The 18,049-nt window shown below is 33.1% G+C and overlaps 1 protein-coding gene and 1 non-coding gene across 2 annotated transcripts in view; one reads left to right on the top strand and one right to left on the bottom strand.

The window, feature by feature from the left end:
• The window catches only part of LOC118046554 (probable serine/threonine-protein kinase PBL3), a 49,217-nt gene extending 45,228 nt beyond the window's left edge, over positions 1-3,989 (top strand). The window contains exon 7 of the mRNA XM_073412109.1: positions 3,805-3,989. Within this exon, the coding sequence (XP_073268210.1) occupies positions 3,805-3,830 (26 nt within the window). The 3' untranslated portion in view covers positions 3,831-3,989. The remainder of the gene's footprint in view (positions 1-3,804) is intronic.
• Positions 3,990-13,731: 9,742 nt separating this feature from the next.
• TRNAY-GUA (transfer RNA tyrosine (anticodon GUA)) lies at positions 13,732-13,815 on the bottom strand. Its single transcript is given in 2 exon segments — positions 13,732-13,767; positions 13,779-13,815. It is a non-coding gene; the product is annotated as a tRNA-Tyr (tRNA).
• Positions 13,816-18,049: the final 4,234 nt, after the last annotated feature.

The raw sequence follows: 18,049 nt of genomic DNA, 5'->3' as shown, positions 1-18,049 counted from the left end.
CAATGAAAAGATTTTGAACAAGAAGTTTTTCAATAAATATATGTTTTTCAAAAAAAAATCAACAAATATTTAATTAACAATTAATATGAGATGGGTCTATATTCATTCTTTTTTTAAAACGTCTATATATTTTATGTCATTTTGAATAGATATAAGGGTTCTTATCTATAAAATATAATCAATATTGTTATCTCAGTTCATTTCGATGAGTATTTGAGACAATATAATTAAATTAAATTGTATAATTTAATATTTTATTTCAGATATAAAAATTATGATAGGTTATCAATTTTTTTTTTATATAATTTAAATTCAATTTAGTACGTGATTTTGATTATAAACGAGATGTTGATATCGTTTATACCATTGACTGCATAACATGTACTTCTATTAAATTAAGTGACTTGCATGTGAGATTTGAAAACTTGACATCGTCTTCACTGTCGTTATCATGGTAATAATAATAATAAAATAATTTTGAATGAAAACAATAAAAGAAAAGTAAAAAAAAAAAAAAAAAATCTACCAATGAAATAGATAATGGCATCTGTTTCAAAAGTTTTTTTTTCTTTGAATTAATATATTTTTTGATGTTTTTAAATTATTTTGATATACTAATTTAAAAATAATTTTTTAAAAATAAAAAAATTATTAATATATTTTTTTAATAAAAAATACTTTAAAAAATAATCAAAATCACATTTTCAAACACATACCAAGCAAGTGAAAGAAAGAAGGGAGGTCAAAGGTGGTGTCTAGGATGATAATAAAATAATAATAATAATTATTATTATTATTTTTTAAAGTATTTTTTATTTTGAAATATATTAAAATAATATATTTTTATATTAGTATATTTAAATAATTTGAAAATATATAAAAAAATAATTTGAAAAAAAAAAAACTATTGTAAGCGCCGAACACCCCTTAAAAAATGAAAGAAAATAAATATTAATTAATTTACATCAACGGGTTCTTGCTTTCGTGAGCGGCTATGGAGGAAAGTTTGACATAGATGGATATCGATGAATGGCGAACAGCACTTCAGAAGACAGAAACTATCTTCCACATCAAAACACATTATTACTGTATTTGACTATTATAGACCACTACTCCATTTTCCTCTCTCTTTTTTATTTATTTATTAATATATGGATTAAACATGTAAATATTGTGACTTTTGATATCCATGTACTAATGTAAGTATATCTCATCTCATTCGTGACACAGCAAAAGTTTAGATAGAGCTAATTAAATAGAGATCTATCACTTTATTATTAAAAGAAAAAAACAATGATCATACACACCCCCGTGTTACCCTGACTTGGATCTCATATTTTAACATGAATAAATTATTTCTTTTCTTATTATTTGATGTTGTGGTGTGGTTTGTTTTTTTAAAAATGATTTTCTTTTAATAAAATAATTTTTCATATTAGTAAATCAAAATTATAAAAAAAATATTAAAAATTTAATTTAATAATTTTTCAAAACAAATGCATTATTCAAAACCATTTAAAAACAAAAAATTATCATGTTCACAAACAACCTCTTAAAGCATCTTTGATATTACATTCAAAACATCATTTATCAAAATTTTGAATTTATAATATTTTTTTATTTTTTTTTTTTTATGTGTTGATATTAAAAATATTTTTTTTATGTATAAAAATAATTTTAATAAATTAAAAATACCAACACAACAATACCAGACCCGCTCAACGTGCATGCATTCCTTGCTTCCATTCCATTATGGTGCCTTTAATATTCCATATAGTCACACATTTGCTGTAGAACGTGGTGAAAGTGTTTTGAGCGCTTCATTTTAAATTTCAAAGTTTTTGTTGCGACGTGAATGGTGCTGCCTGTTTGGTCCACGTGTACGCGTCGCTTTTACATAGTGATCGAGACTCTTCGCTCTTGTAGCCCCTGTCTGATACAAGTTTAATGGCGGGTGTTGGCGGTCCGTCGTCGTAGATGCTCTCTTCTGATAAAAATAATATTGATATTTTCTGCTAATTATATTTTTTTATATATAATTGTATCATTTTTATGTTTTTCTAAACTCTCCTGTACTCAAATGAATAAAAGCCATCTGTTTTAATCTAAATAAAATATTCAACGAGATAATATCACAGCAAAATTGTGAGACATGTTTTATGATGTGGTGGTTGGTAGGAGGAATATCAATTATCTCATGACGAATCTTATCTGCACTCTTTCGTTGAGGAGAGGTTAAAGGCCTGGCAGGGTGTAGCTTTCAAGAGGCCATAGCACAGCTCAATAATAAGTGTTTGGCGTTGTTTGTTTGGAATTGCATTATAAATGATGTTTCATGAAATATTTTTTTAAAAGATTTTTTTTATTTTTTTAAATTTTTTAATGTAATAATATCACAAATAATTTTATAACAAATAAAAAATTATTATTTTAATATATTTTTAAATAAAAAAATACTTTAAAATTCAATAATTATCATATTCTCAAATATCTTATATACTCGTGGCTTAAAAACATGCGTGACATGTTTTTTTTACTGCATAATTTTTTGAAAGTTTTTTTATTAAAAAATATACTGAAATATTTTTTTTATTTTTATATTAGTATATTGAAATTATAAAAAAAACTATAAAATAATAAATTTAATATTTTTACAAATAAAAAATACTTTTAAAATACACTTAAAAACAAAGATAAAAACATAACACACAAATTTATGTATATTGTGACAAGTCTTTCAAGTCACATCTCCCATCATATACATGATAATTTATTAGTTAGTGATGAGCCTCGTTTGTATATTTGGCTCAATAACAAGCCTTCATGTATGGTGTAAAGCTTCTTGGTAATTTCGTTCATCTTTATGCCGTGAGGATTACAACGTTGGTGTAGAAGCCTGAGCTTAGCTATCCAACAACGCTTCACGTGCTATCTGAATAATATGAAAGCACTTGCGCGTACTCATGTGAATGTCATGCATAGCTGACTTTTAAAATTAACTAATGTTTTATATATAACTAAATAAAAAATTAAAGCCAACCCAGTCAAATCTTACCAACTCATGAATCGAGAAGTTAACAAAATCATGATTAATAAAATCTTGATGTATAAAAATCAAGAAAAAAAAAAAAAAGGATTAAAAAAAAAAGGTAATAAAAAAAATGAATCAAATTTGATATAAAATAAAATAAACTAAAATATTGAGGGATGTAATTGAAAAAAAATCAATTAAAAGAATGATAAAAATATTACAGGATGCAATTGAAAAAAATTCTCCAATTAACAAAATGGTATAAAATATTGAGAGATATAATTGAAGAGATAATTAAATAAAAAGAATAACTAAAAATCAAAATAATGAGGATAAAAAATGAAAGAGGTGAAGAAAATCAAAGAAGGATTAAATTGAAAGAAAAATTAAATTCAATTGATAATATAAAATAAAAAAATTAATAAAAATAAAATAAGCCAAATATGAAAGAAAAATAGATCGAATGGCTGCTTGGAAAATGCCTTGAAAAAGGCTTTGAAATTGAGAAGGAAAGAGAAAATAAGAATTAAAAAAATAAATGGTTATCATCACAAAACCCAATATTTTTTGCCACACATCATTCTAGGATGGAGGATTTTTTGCCACACGCATCATTCCAGGATGGAGGCCATGCCGTGAGGATTACAACGGTGGTGTAGAAGCTTGAGCTTGGCTATTTAACGACGCTGCACATGCTATCCGAATAGTATGAAAGTACTTGCGCTTACTCATGTGAATGTTTTATATATAACTAAGGCTCCGTTTGTTTGCAGGAAAGTGGTTTCCTTTTGGAAAGTGAATTCCGGGGAAAATGAATTCCTGGAAAGTGAATTCCGGGAAAGTATTTTCCGATGTTTGGTAGTGTTATGGAAAATAAACTGGAAAACACTTTCCAGTGTTTGGTTGTGTTATGGAAAATGAACTGGAAAATAATTTAATAATGAATTAATTTTTTTTTCAAGTTTATCTAATATATATAAAATATTTAATATAAAATATTTAATCACTTACAATTGTCATAACCCAATTTTGACCTTTTTATTTTTATTATTTAAAAAAAATAATAAAAAATAAAAATAAAATAAATGAAGGATGAAATTAAAATTTGGGTTAAGGGCAACATGATTGGAAGTTTAAAGATTTAATTAAACTCTTGACTAGGTTAATTAATTAAATCAAGGGTTTAATTGGAAATTGATTTAATTATGAAATCAAGAGAATTAAGGACTTAATTAATCAAAAAAAAAAAAATAACCTTTGCATTTTAATTCACTGCTAGTAGCAATGAATTATAATTCGCTGCTACAGTAACTGTGAACTGTAGCAGTGAATTATAATTCGCCATCTCTGCATTTTAATTCACTGCTACAGTAGCAGTGAATTCGCTGTAGCAGTGAAACTGTAGAAGTGAATTATAATTCGCTGCTAAGTGAATTATAATTCACTTGCACGCCAAAGGAAAGTGTTTTCCTTTTTTTAACCGAAGGAAAACACTTTCCTTTCTCAAAGCAGTGATTGTATGTTGACTGGAATTAAGAGAGTGTTTGGCATTGCGTTTGTAACTGCGTTTCGTCAAATTTTGAAATTTTTTTTTTTTTTTTTTTACTAAATTGAGTTCGGTTTGTACTTTTTGGATCGTTTTGATGTGCTTGATGTCAAAAATGATTTTTAAAAAATAAAAAAACATCATTGGCATGCTTTTCGGCACGAAAAGCTATTTGAAAAGCAACCGCTACCACACTACCAAACACGCTCTAAGTTTCCGTTGACTTACTGTTTCAGTTTGTTACCAAACATGGGAAAGTAAGGAAAACGAATTCCAAGAATTCGTTTTCCTTGAAACAAACAGAGCATAAATACTAAACTACACTTGATTATAATTAAATGTACATTATAATCTAAGGGGGTGTTTGGGAGTGTGGTAGCTGTTGCTTTTCAAATAGCTTTTCGTTCCGAAAAGTATGCCAATAATGTTTTTTTATTTTTTAAAAATCATTTTTAATATTAGCACATCAAAACGATCCAGAAAGTACAAAACGAACTCAATTTTAACAAAAAAAAAAAAAAAATTTGAAATTGAGCAAAAAGCCATTTGGACCGCAGTACCAAACGGCCTTAGTTTCTTTTTAACAATACTGTACTATAAGATCTGTATACTTCCACAGCAATTGAACTTTTCATTGCCTCTCCATTCCACGCGTGCTAAACGAGCAACCTTGTCTTGTCATTCTGGGAACGGGAGAGCCCTCCCGGGACGCCCAAGGCCCAAGAGCATTAATTAATAATAACAATAATAAAAACCACAGATTAATTAATGGCATGGCCATCTCAATGGACGTCGTTTTCTTGACAATAAATCTCCCGCCAAAACTATGGAGAAAAGGTGTGGCTACTGATTGGATAAAACAGGCTCCATTTACAAGAGTAAAGCTACAAAATAGAAATGATCGTTGAAACGGAGATAGAAAATATGCGAATTGACATGTTAAAGCGGAAATAACTGGCAGAGACACCTGGAGGGGACGGTGGATATTTTCCCCACGAGAAGCCATCAAACAGCAAGATAAACCCCCATGGAATCCTATTCAAGACTTTCAAACCTACTTTCGAATAATTAACCACACGAAACGTATACACAAGGACCCCAGCAAAGCTTCTTTTTTTTTTTTTTTTTTTTTTTTCCCAGCGAGTGAAAAGACCCTAGCAAAGTTAGGCAGTGCTCGGAAAGTTCAAGAAATTCTACATATCTCTGTGGCCTCAGTTTTCGGCTTTGATTGAAGACGAATATCGATTTTTGTTCTTTCGGTCCTTATCTCGTTGCGGCTTGACTCTATCTGCCTAGCTCACTTTTCCTATTATTGTTTTTATTGTACTGATATATCAGCTCTCTCTCTCACACACGCACGCACCAAAAAAAAAAAAAGGAACTAGACAAAATGTGGTGGTGTGATTTTAATCTCCTTTTCTATGTCATCTTCGACGAAGATAAGTGAAAATCATTTGACATGCAGATGCTAGATAGGGTGCCCAGTAAGGAGTTACTGACAGTAAAAATACCTAAATCTGCCAATACACCAGCAAGAATTTAACGATGAAATTTATGGTCCTGTTTTTCTTTTTTGGGAGATAGAAAATATACGGTGATTGTTCTTGTATATGGAACTAAAGAAAGAGGTGGGTTGTGTCAAGATATTTACATCTAGAGAGACCTGCTACGAGTCCCACATAAAGGAGGTTGATAAATATCAAACTTCTTATCAAACGGTTCATCTTTTGAGAAGGGAGAGAGACGTGGAGATTACGAATATAAGTGAGATAGAATAATTTTGAACAACTTGTTTTTTCTTTCTTGTTTTTTTAATTTACATTGTTTATGATATTTCTGGATTTTACAAATAAATAAATAATTTCTTAAATAATTTAGTTTAATTTAATTTCTTAAAATATATATTTAACGTCAATACAATAGTGAACTATTAAGATTTTATTCACAGCACAACAGTGCACTGTCAAATAGTTTAACGCATAGTGCAGAATAGTACAAGAAGATGCTATACAATTGCCCAAAGTTCAAGTGCTAGTCAAATACTTAACCAAAACACTCCAAAGAAGAAGAAGAAGAAGAAGAAGTACAGAGCGAAACTAATGTAAATATGCTTTCTGAAAAAGTGAAAATACTTGCCATGATTCGCCAAGCTTGGTAGAGGCCCAAGTTCCGAAAGAGATTGATATTTTGACTGGATGGGGTGGGGCTTAGGCGTCATCTTTTAGCGAACTCATGGTGTCGAGCAGAGCGGCCACCTCAGCAGCTATATAGCGTCTGCCATGTGTGTCTCCTTTCAAGTTTTCTTTACCCTGAAAAAATACAGGGAAAAAAAGAGAGAAGGAATTAACACGAGGGCCTTTTTTACGCTCCCATTCTCAACAAAAGGAGAGATGAGAATGATTAGGTACTAAATATTCAGTGAACACATGATAACTTACCTTAACTTTGGACTGCATAAACGGGGCTCTAGATTATGTCCATAAATACTTAAAGTTTTTCACTATATCTTGGCTCCATTAATGATGTAGTCTTTAAATTACATTGCTTTTTCGTTTTTAAAATCATCTTTAAATGATGATGATGATGTTATTTATGTGTGAAATCGATAAACCAGCGCCTGTATGGAAAAGAAAGAGCTCTATTTCGAAAGCTTAATTAGTGAACATGGCAACAGTTTGCCAAGAAAAAAAGGTGCCGATATTTGAAATGGGCCATATTTAATTTGTTTAATAGGAGAAAGGGCTAGTTTATCCCTATTGATTTTCTAATTTGTCATTGAATCAATTTTATTTTTATATAATGATTTCTAATCTATTATTATGTTAATCTTTTTTAATTCAAATTAGCATAATGAAAACTTAATTATAGGGACAGTTTATTAAAATGTCTATTTTTTTTATATATATGATTTCAATTTATTACTATGTTATTTTTTATTCAAATTAGCATAAAAAACTTAATTATAGGGACATAGCATCTCTTATTCTACCAAATCATAGGTGTATTTGTTATTGCCGTGACATTGTGTTTTTTCAAAAAATTAAATTTGTGTTTTTAATTTTTTTATAATTTATACCATATTAATATATTTTTATATATAAAAAAAACATTTTAAAAATTTACCGCTACACTAATGTCAATGACAACCTTTCTCGAAAGCAATGAGTTTTATTTTTGATATGCTATTTCATTGCGTTGTTCAATTACAGCCTTACAGGGCCCATGACCAAACTCCTTTAGACTCTAAGAAACCGATGGAAGGGAAAGAAAGGGAGACTAGCTCTTAGGAAAGAGAGAAAAAATTACAAAAGCAAGAAAATTAAGACGTCTTTTTGTCTATAATTTCTCAACTCTAAACAAAAATGATGAATCGTTAACACTTAAACTCTTATAGTTTGTTAATCTGGTCGTACAGAGTTTAGTTACTACAATCTTAATTTACTGGTTATGTTTTAGTCCTTGTTACTATTGGTTTCATTGTTTTTTCAGAAAGGAAAACAATTTTGTCCGGAAAAACTTTACGACCGGTGAACTGCCTTTTCACTGGATTGATCCAAAGCAAATTTTGTCTAATTTTACCCCAAACAACATCTTAATCTGTCTTGTTGTTCGTGCATTCTATTATATATTCAAATCCCAGCAGATAAGTTTTTCAAGAAATTATTATTGTTCTTGCTTTTCCTTCTAAGGGCCCCGATTTGAGATTTGTTTGCGCGCTTCCTAATTATTTCCTTTTCATCAGTTCAAGTTGGACTATCAAAAAAGAGGACACCAAAGTCGAAAAAGAAGGCTGAAAAAGAGAGAGTGTTTTTACCCTACAATTAAAACTAATCAACAAAGCCTAGATGATCAGGAGCACCATTATTAAAGTTTTTATCTTTATTTCACAATTCACAAAGGGCGATTAATTACCAGTTTTTCAGCTGCTCTCTATGTTTGACAATGGTATATAATTTTCAATCGATCGAACATGAAGCTTTAACCATAATGAAACGCGGCATACGATTCAATCTTGTCCCTCCTAAAAAAGAAAAAGAAATCCTGTCCCTGCTGTTTTCTCGTTTTCCTTCTTTTCCTTTTCTTTTTTTAAAAAAAAATCAAAAGGCTTGTTTTTATCCAGGCAGAGTTTATTGAGTGCCAAAATATTCCTTGATCCCATAAGCAATGTATAAGGAAAAGGAAGAGGAAAAAGACCCCACGAGTGGAACCAAAAGCTGCACACAGCATATTTTGGAAGGAAACCCTTTTGTTTAATTCATAATATTTTAGCTTTGATGCGAATGTTGGCCCGGTTCGCCTGCTTGCTTGGGATTCCTACTACACCTACGGGGGGCTCCATCACTGGTATTAGAGCCACCTTTTGAAGGCGGGGGCTGGATCTTCACTTCACCCTCTCCCTCTCCCTCTCTTTTCTGCAAAGCACGCTCTTGTTAAAGAGAAAGGTTTTGGGAATCCTATGCCTCCTTTCATGCATGTATATTCCCAATATTCCCATCGCTTGGTTCTTATTGCTGTTTCCCTTTTTCTGACGACCAGATTTCCCATGTTATCATCACTTTCATGTGTATAGGCCTTCATCTTCTTTCATAAACGTGTCATAGACTCGTAATATATACACGGTAGTCTTCTTACCAGTCTGGTTAAATTTTTCTTAATATTACAGCAAGAGGGGAAATCTACGTACACTAGTTTTTATAATATCTGCTAGGTTGATTACCTTTCAAACCTGGTCAAAACACACCCTAGTTACTAGAAGATCCGTAAAAACAATAAACTTCTTGTGTATGACCTAGCAGGTTTGAACCCTTGCCATGCGGCGCAATAATAATAACACGGCAATGCAACAGTGTTAGCGAGCAGCAGTACTGCATAAATTAAGGGGTGGTCAAATTACAGCTTTTGACTTGAATCATATACATGCAGATCCCAGCAATACTCTTCTATTACCACTATTATTATTTAGATTGTCCAAGTAACTTAGATGTTGTGGTTTCTTTGTTTTTGGAAAATAGTTTCTGATTGTTCAACACTCAGCATAGCAGCCCATGATATACAGACACAGGCCACACTTGAAGTCTGAAGAGTGTGTTTTAATTTAAATCGAGGGTCCCGTGAAGTGATAATACGTAGTTATTAAGTGCCTGAGGCAAGGGATCGATTCCCATTTTAGCTGTCATTATAGGGTATGGTCCAAGCTGCTGCCCTGCTAAAATGTAAACCTTGCTCCACATCTTTCTTGGTTCTCCCGCCACTGCACCAGTATAACTAATCGAGTGCACTGCAGAGTATTTATAATTATCCACCGAGAAAAACTATACTTAGTTCCAGAGAACGATGTAGACTGCAATTACATTTATATATGGTGGACTCATATTATGATTAGATCATTTTTACTTAAAACATTAAGGGATTCTTTGGTAAGTTGAATAATATGATTGAATAAATAATTGTTTTGTTCTGTGTTTGGTGAGTTTTGAATTGTACTTGTAATTTGTTTTATTGATATAATTTGAATGGTTAAAAACTTTGGCCAACATGTGATTCGATCAACCCGAGATAAAACATGAGTAAAAAATTTATTGATTTTTTTATATATATTTTTTGTTCAAAACAATACTGCTTTGATTTTTTTTAATTTGAGTCAATCCGGATTGACCTTCTCAAGCCGTGACTTGAGCCTTATTTCATATCGACTCCAAATCGAGTTTTAAAACTACAATAATAATTATTATTTTATTGTTATATTGCTTTGGGTCAACCTAAGTTGGTCATCCAAACCAATGGTATAAGGCTTGCCCCAAGTTGACCATATAATTGAGTTTTAAAACTATAATAATAATAATTTTATTTTTATATTGACTCGGGTCAATGATCTGCCTGTCACATGACCTTAGTATATATGGTTCCAAGTCGACCTCTGAATAAGATTTTAAAACTATGACAATAATTATTTTTATTATCATGTCGACTTATGGCATATGTTTTTTAGTGAGACAAAATTTTTTTCACTAGAATAATCTTAAACACGATAAAAATTAATTTTTATACTATAAGAGCACACCAAATTAACAACTTTATAAAAAAATTATCATATCTAGTGTGTTATTATTCAACCACCCAAACACTACCTAATAATTTGATGTCTCCATCCCAAAAATCGCCCATTGTCTTATTGGGTCAAGGAAAAATAATCTCATCGAAGGAAAAGCACATGGAAGATTAGTTATGGACTAGTTATGTATGTAATGGACTGGTCATAATTAACGTACGGCCTATTGAGTTTAAACCTCTCATCTGTAGACACTACACAGACACGCGCACACATTAAAAAAAAAGAAGAAGAAGAAGAAGAAGAAGAAGGCTATACAGTCTCATGCAATATTATTTCAGCTGGATTGTAATAAAAAAAATAATAATAAGATTTATAGCCCGGATTATCTTTGTATTTTAAAAATGTATTTTTAAAAATTTTATAAATTATTATTTTTTATTTTATATTAATATTTTTTTAGATTATTTTAATACATTGGTATTAAAAATAAATTTTAAAAAATAAACAAACATTCTGTAGAATTAGTCTAACTAAGGACTTTTTATGGGCAGGAAAGAACCTTCAGTGAGGTACTGGAAAGAGGATTTGATGACAACCTGTCACTCATCTTTCACTATTCACTAAAGATATGTGTCCACCGCCCACTTACCCAACTGGGCACACCCCCTTGACTCTCTGCCAAACAATGACTTGACACCTTCGCCTCCTCCTTTTTCATAGTCCACACAAACTTTCATTACAACAAACAGGTAAACCATTAAACAGTGTTCTAAAGACCTACACTCCTCGTGACTGTGTTGTTAGGGAACCTGGTGTAGATAGTATTTTATAAAAAAAATGAATAATTTTTTATATTTTTAAATTTTTTAAATATATTGATATTAAAAATAAATTTTAAAAAATAAAAAATATTATCAAACAAAAAATACTTTGAAAAATCAATTTACGATAGCTATCTCTTTTCCTAGCAGGTCGGTCCATTTTTCGGCTTTTCTTTTTTTCACTGCCCAAGGCTGCTGGGATTCCAACATTTGATTGAACAAAGTGTATATATGGGACATACAGAATGTGTCAGCTGTACCCTTGCCCGAACTTTTGATGATCGGTGAACTTGTACTTCAAAAACTACAACGTTGTGGGGATTCATGGAATTCTCAGGCTTGTTTTGCGTGCTAAATCCAATGCTCGAGGAAATTAGCCCAGATGTATTCAAGGTAGAAAGCCCAGTACAAATCCAAGACCAAGCCCCCATTATACTAGCAAGCTTGCTATGGATACAGATATTTTTCAGGAGATTTTTTTTTATTTTTTTTAATAGTAGCATATAAAAATCATTTTAAAATATCTAAAAAATAACATGATTTTCTACAATCTCCTGAAAAAATAATTTTAAACACGGTAAAAATGTATCACTGGACACTAATTAAGGAAAAACTCTTCGAGGAGGGATGATGATATTTCCCTCGAGAATGCTAACCATTTCCTTCCATCCAGACTCGAAGACATCCAACCTTCTTGAATCTTAAAGTTTACTTTGACACGTAACAAAAACTATAGTCGTGAAATGGGACTACATTCCAAATAATTGTTGATCAAGGATAAAGAAGAAGTCCATTCATGTCAATAAATTAATATTTTTTTTATTCGACACTAAAAGATATTTTTATTTAATCCATACAAAATTCTATCTCTTGTGCTTCTAGTTACAAATAAATTAAATTTAACCAATGAGGCGAGCTGCGCTCGAGGAAGGGAGCAGCCCCTTGGTCTGCACTTGAAGTGCAGAAAATTACAAAATACCCTTAATGTCTTAATGTTGGATGACATGCGATGATAAGAGCTAATGAGTTTGTAGCTCAATTTGCATTGGTGCATCGTCTCTCTGTGATATTTTAGGCTCAAAATTACTTTACAATCCAAAAAAAAAATAAGATGATAAGAATTCAGAAAAATCTTCAGGAGAGGAGGAAGAAACAGAGACTTTAATTTGGGGTGGATAAGAGAGGACGTAGATTATAAGGCGTGTTAAATTAATCTAGATTAATATAAAAATAATACAAGCATAAAAGAGATGTTAGAATTTTTATTAATCTGTCTATTTTAAAGTGCTCAAATTAATCTAAATACAAAAAGATTATATATAGTTTAAATTAAAAATATTATTCTATTATTAATAAATAAAATAAAAATAAATATATTATTTAACAAAATTGAACCTTATGCTTTAACGCTAATCACTGTGCTTTCCACTAATCCATTTAACTTTCAACCAAAATCCTTAATTAGTAAGTCCATGTATTTTCTAGAGTTTTTATTTTTCTTTATTCCAATCTAGTTCTAGTTTCTCCAATATAGAAAAATGATTTAAATATGACAAAATTAAAATTTACTATTTAACAGTGTCTAACACGATGAATATGTCCGGTGTTAAGGTTAAGAAAATATGTTTTCTTCATTCATATTCTGGACAGATATCTTGGATAATTTATTTAAGTCTACTGTTCATATTGCTTGATGCATTCACGTAAATTTAACACCCCACGTAACCTATATTCTCTCTTATCCTTCCCAAATTCAAGACTCGATTTCTTTCTCTTCCCTTGAAGATTTTTCTGAATTCTTATCATCTTTTTTTTTTTTTTGGATTGTAAAAAGTTATTTTGAACCTAAAATATCATAAATAGACGACGCACCAATGCAAATTGTAATCCAACATGGTGACATGAAGGGTATTTTGTAATTTCCTGCACTTCAAGTGCAGACGAAGTGCCCGCTTCCTTCCTCAAGTGCAACTCTCCTCACTGGTTAAATTTGATTTATTTTTAACTAGAAGCACCCTATTATTGTTCCAAAATAAAAATATGAAAATGAAAATGAAAATCAATCCTGCTCAAGAACACGACATCTCTATTCAAATCCTAAAGGACACCGATAATCGTGGAAGTCAAAACCTCGACGCCGATAAATGGTTTTTTAGCGTCCCACCCACCCATCAAATCAAACCAATCCCATTAACCCAAATACTCAACCGTCGCCCAATCTTCTAGCAAAGAAGACCGCTGTAGAATAATAACAAAAGGATAATAGGTTAAAAACGAAAAATCCGACCTGCCGGATTCGAACCAGCGACCTAAGGATTACAGCAACAACTACAGTCCTCCGCTCTACCAACTGAGCTAAGGTCGGCTTGTTAACTAATTCCTCAGTTAATTTATACTAGTTTCAGAGCTTTTTTGCAGAAACCATGAAAAGGGGAAAAGACTGGATTAATGTCCTTATTGACTCTCTTCTGACAAGAACTCAAAATGAGTTTCGAGAATGGAGATTGGTAACCATTAAAATTTCACTGATTGGTGCATTTAAGTCAAAGAACTTGTATATCATAAGAAAGCTAGAGTGTGATTTCTTGCATGAGGCTGGGTTTTATCATATTAATTAGACACGTGTGGTATTAGTCAAAATTTTAATTTTCTCAAACAAATAAAATCACAAAAGAAGTTTATCCATGTAGAGAATAAAACAATGAGCAGAGAATATTGAATCGAATGAATGAAATATTATTGAATGAAAGTGGCTAATAAATAGCCTTACATGGATAACAAATCAACTGGAAAATAGCACACGTTTATAGTAACGTGGCATGTACATTAGCTAAAAATAAATAACTGAAATCCTTAACTAGTGCTTGACCTAACTGAAATCCTTAACTAGTGCTTGACCATGAATGTCTTCCTGAAGACCAGGGACTTCAATGGACTTATTCAAATGCTAAAATAAACCCCTTCATTGCTTCCCTTAAACTTACTGCAGTATGCAGTTAGTTTACATCAATGATTTCTTGAACTCCCAACAGTGTTCTTAGTTTCAGAAATGCATCAAGCTTTAAAGGCTTGGTCATTAAATCTGCCACCTGATCCTGACTTCCACAATGAACTAATGCAATTGTACCTTTTTTAGTGAGATTTCTCAGAAAATGATATCTCACATCAATATGCTTACTGCGTCCATGCATCACCGGATTTTTAGACAATTTAATAGTTGAGTTGTTGTCACATTTCACTTGTATGCAATATTCATTGGAATATCCTAGTTCCTTCAAGACTCTTTTTATCCAAAGAGCTTGACATACACACATCGCAGCTGCTACAAATTCTGCTTCAGTTGTTGAAAGGGTCACTATTGGTTGTTTCTTCGAACTCCATGAGACTGCTCCTGAGCTTAGCACAAAAACATATCCACTTGTACTTTTTTTGTCCTCCATATCTCCGGCATAATCACTATCCGTAAATGCGAGTAGCTCATTACTTCCCCCTTTCTTGTACTGAATTCCAAAATTTACCGTCCCTCTCAGATATCTAAGTGCCCTTTTTGCTATTTGTAGATGAAGTTCCGTAGGTTTAGCCATATATCTGCTGATGAGACAAGTCACAAACATCATGTCTGGTCTTGTTGCTGTGAGATACATTAGGCTGCCCACTAATTGCTTATAATATGTTTCATCTACTTTAACTCCATCTTCATCTTTGTTGACTTTGCATTCAGGAACTATTGGATTTTTCACTGCGTTGCACTCCATCATACCAAACCTCTTCAAAACTTCTAGTGCATATTTCTTTTGACATATGTAGATGCCGCCTGAATTCTGTAATACTTCAATTCCAAGAAAATACCTCATCTTCCCCAAGTCGGACATGTCAAATTCTCTCATCATGGATTTTTTAAAATCAAATAGCATATTTGCATCATCTCCAGTAAAAATTAAATCATCAACGTACACACTTACAATGATGATCTTTCCTTCCCTGCTTCTCTTGGTAAATAACGTCTGCTCACTTTCACACCTGAAAAATCCTTCATTGATGAAATGAGTTTCGATACGGCTGAACCAGGCTCGTGGAGCTTGTTTTAGCCCGTATAACGCTTTGTGTAGCTTGTAAACCTGATGTTCTCTTCCCTTCTTTTCATACCCTTTTGGTTGGGCAACATAAACATCTTCCTGCAACTCTCCATGCAGGAACGCTGATTTGACATCCAACTGGTAAATAGTCCAGGTTTTCTGAGCCGCTAAAGCAATAATCATTCGTACTGTGTCCATTCTTGCCACTGGAGCAAAAACTTCTGTGTAGTCAATGCCGTGTTGTTGTGAGTACCCCTTCGCAACTAGCCTCGCCTTGTATTTGTCAACATCTCCATGCTCATTATATTTTGTTTTGTAGACCCATTTAACCCCAATTTTTTTAGCTCCCTCCGGCAACTCGGCGAGCGTCCATGTATTATTTTTCTCAATAGCATTTATTTCACTATCCATAGCAAGTCTCCAGTGAGTAATCTTCACAGCATCTTCAAAATAAAATGGATCAGATGACATAATAAATGCCATATTCGACTCAGGATCAGAGAATTCTTCTCCAGTAACATAATCTTGCATCCAATTTGGGGGAACCCTCTCTCTTCTGCCACATGTCTGCAGATCTCCCTCTCGGTTTTCACTTGCCCAAAAATCAGCCGTTGGATTAAAGCTGACCGGACTGTCAATCAAGCCAACAGAGCCGACAGATGGACTCTCCTCAGCCGCTCGATTTGGACTTCGCTCAAGGCAGACACCTGGACGTATCTGAGCCGTTGGATCGTCAATATCTGCACAGCCGCCTGCGTGTCTGACCGCACGATCACCTGCGTGTCTGCGAGCTGTTAGATCAGCATCTGCGCTGCCATCCATTCTCCTAGCCGTTGGATTATAGTACGCTCCTCTGTCACCAGTGCTGTCATCAGCATGTCTGCGCGCCGTTGGATTGCCACTAGCACTGCCACCATGTCCACTGCTTGCCGCTAGATCCCCTCTGTCATCCATCCCACTATCTGGCAACACGCGGACCGTTGGATGAGATGGATTCTCACCTACACGACCAGCTGGCGATGCAGCAGCCGTTGGATGAGCATAGTGGCTGCCAGATTGTGCACTTCTGCCCGTTGCATTTTCCTCTCTCTCGTGATCACGCCGTTCTTCCACAGAGACAATTTCTTCTGCTTCTTCTTCAAAATTTTCAACACTGTCATTACCAACTGCTCTTCTTTCTTCATCGTTACCTTCCCTTACACCAAGGTCACCATTGTCAGTGTCACCCCAGACTAAATCAAAAGATATTTGATCAGCATATGAAACAGCCCAATCCCACTGTTTGTCTTCTTCAAAAATTATGTCCCTGCTGACCACAACCCTTTTTTTGACAGGGTCAAATAACCTGTACCCTTTCGATTCTTCGCTCATGCCCAACAAAACACAAGGAAAGCTTTTGTTGTCAAGCTTTGTTCTCTGGACATCGGGTATGTGTACATGAGCCAAACACCCGAAAATTCGAAAATGACCCACAGAGGGTTTGACTCCACTCCATGCTTCCTGAGGAGTCAAATCTGTCAAGGCAAAGGTAGGACATCGATTGAGCACATAGATGGCCCAATTCACAGCTTCGGGCCAGAAATTCTTCGGCATCCCTTTGGCAGAGAGGATTGATCGGACCATGTTCATCACGGTTCGATTTTTCCTCTCTGCAACCCCATTTTGTTGTGGGGTGAAGGCTGTGGTGAGCTGGCGTTTGATTCCTTCATCTCGACAGAAATCAGAAAATTCATTAGAGGTAAACTCCCCTCCCCTGTCAGTTCTTAGGCATTTAATACATTTCGAAATTTCCTTTTCAACCATAATTTTGAACTGCTTGAAATAATTAAATGCCTCTGATTTTGCTGTCAAAAGAAACACCCATGATTTGCGACTGAAATCATCAATAAAACACAAAATATATCTTTTACCACTGTTAGACATAGGATTGATAGGACCGCAGATATCAGCATGAACGAGTTGTAATTGTACAGCTGCTCTCCAATTGCTGATTTTTGACATAATCTCTCTGTGTTGCTTGCCATTGAGGCAATCAGTGCAGGTCACGGTTGGGGCAGAAAATTTGGGCAGTCCATGCACCATTTTTTTCCACTGCAAAGTTCGTAAACCTTTATAGCTTAAGTGCCCAAATCGTCTGTGCCAAAGGTATGATGGATTCTGGGCAGTAGTGTTGAGACAGTGATCTTGATTCTGATGATTCTTAATCTGTGCAGGTAATGAATCTTGTGGTTGTGCCAGAAGGATGAACATCCTGTTTGCACTCATCTGGGTTTGAATGACCAGACCCTTCTCAGGATGGTAAATTTTACAAACCCCATTTTTAATTAATATTGCTAAACCTCTCTCTTGAAGTTGACCCAAGCTTAAAAGATTATTTTTAAGCTCAGGAACATAGTATACATCATTGACAATATGTTTAATACCATTTAGCAATAGCTTCACTGTACCCTTGCCTATAACATCCATTCTGCTATTATTTCCAAGTTTGACTGAATGTGTAAAATTGTCATCCAAATAGGAGAA

Source organism: Populus alba, chromosome 10 (genome assembly GCF_005239225.2).
Source record: "Populus alba chromosome 10, ASM523922v2, whole genome shotgun sequence".
NCBI classification, from domain to species: Eukaryota; Viridiplantae; Streptophyta; class Magnoliopsida; order Malpighiales; family Salicaceae; genus Populus; species Populus alba.
Note: the sequence above shows the minus strand (reverse complement) of the source record. Positions and strands in the feature narration are given on the sequence as shown.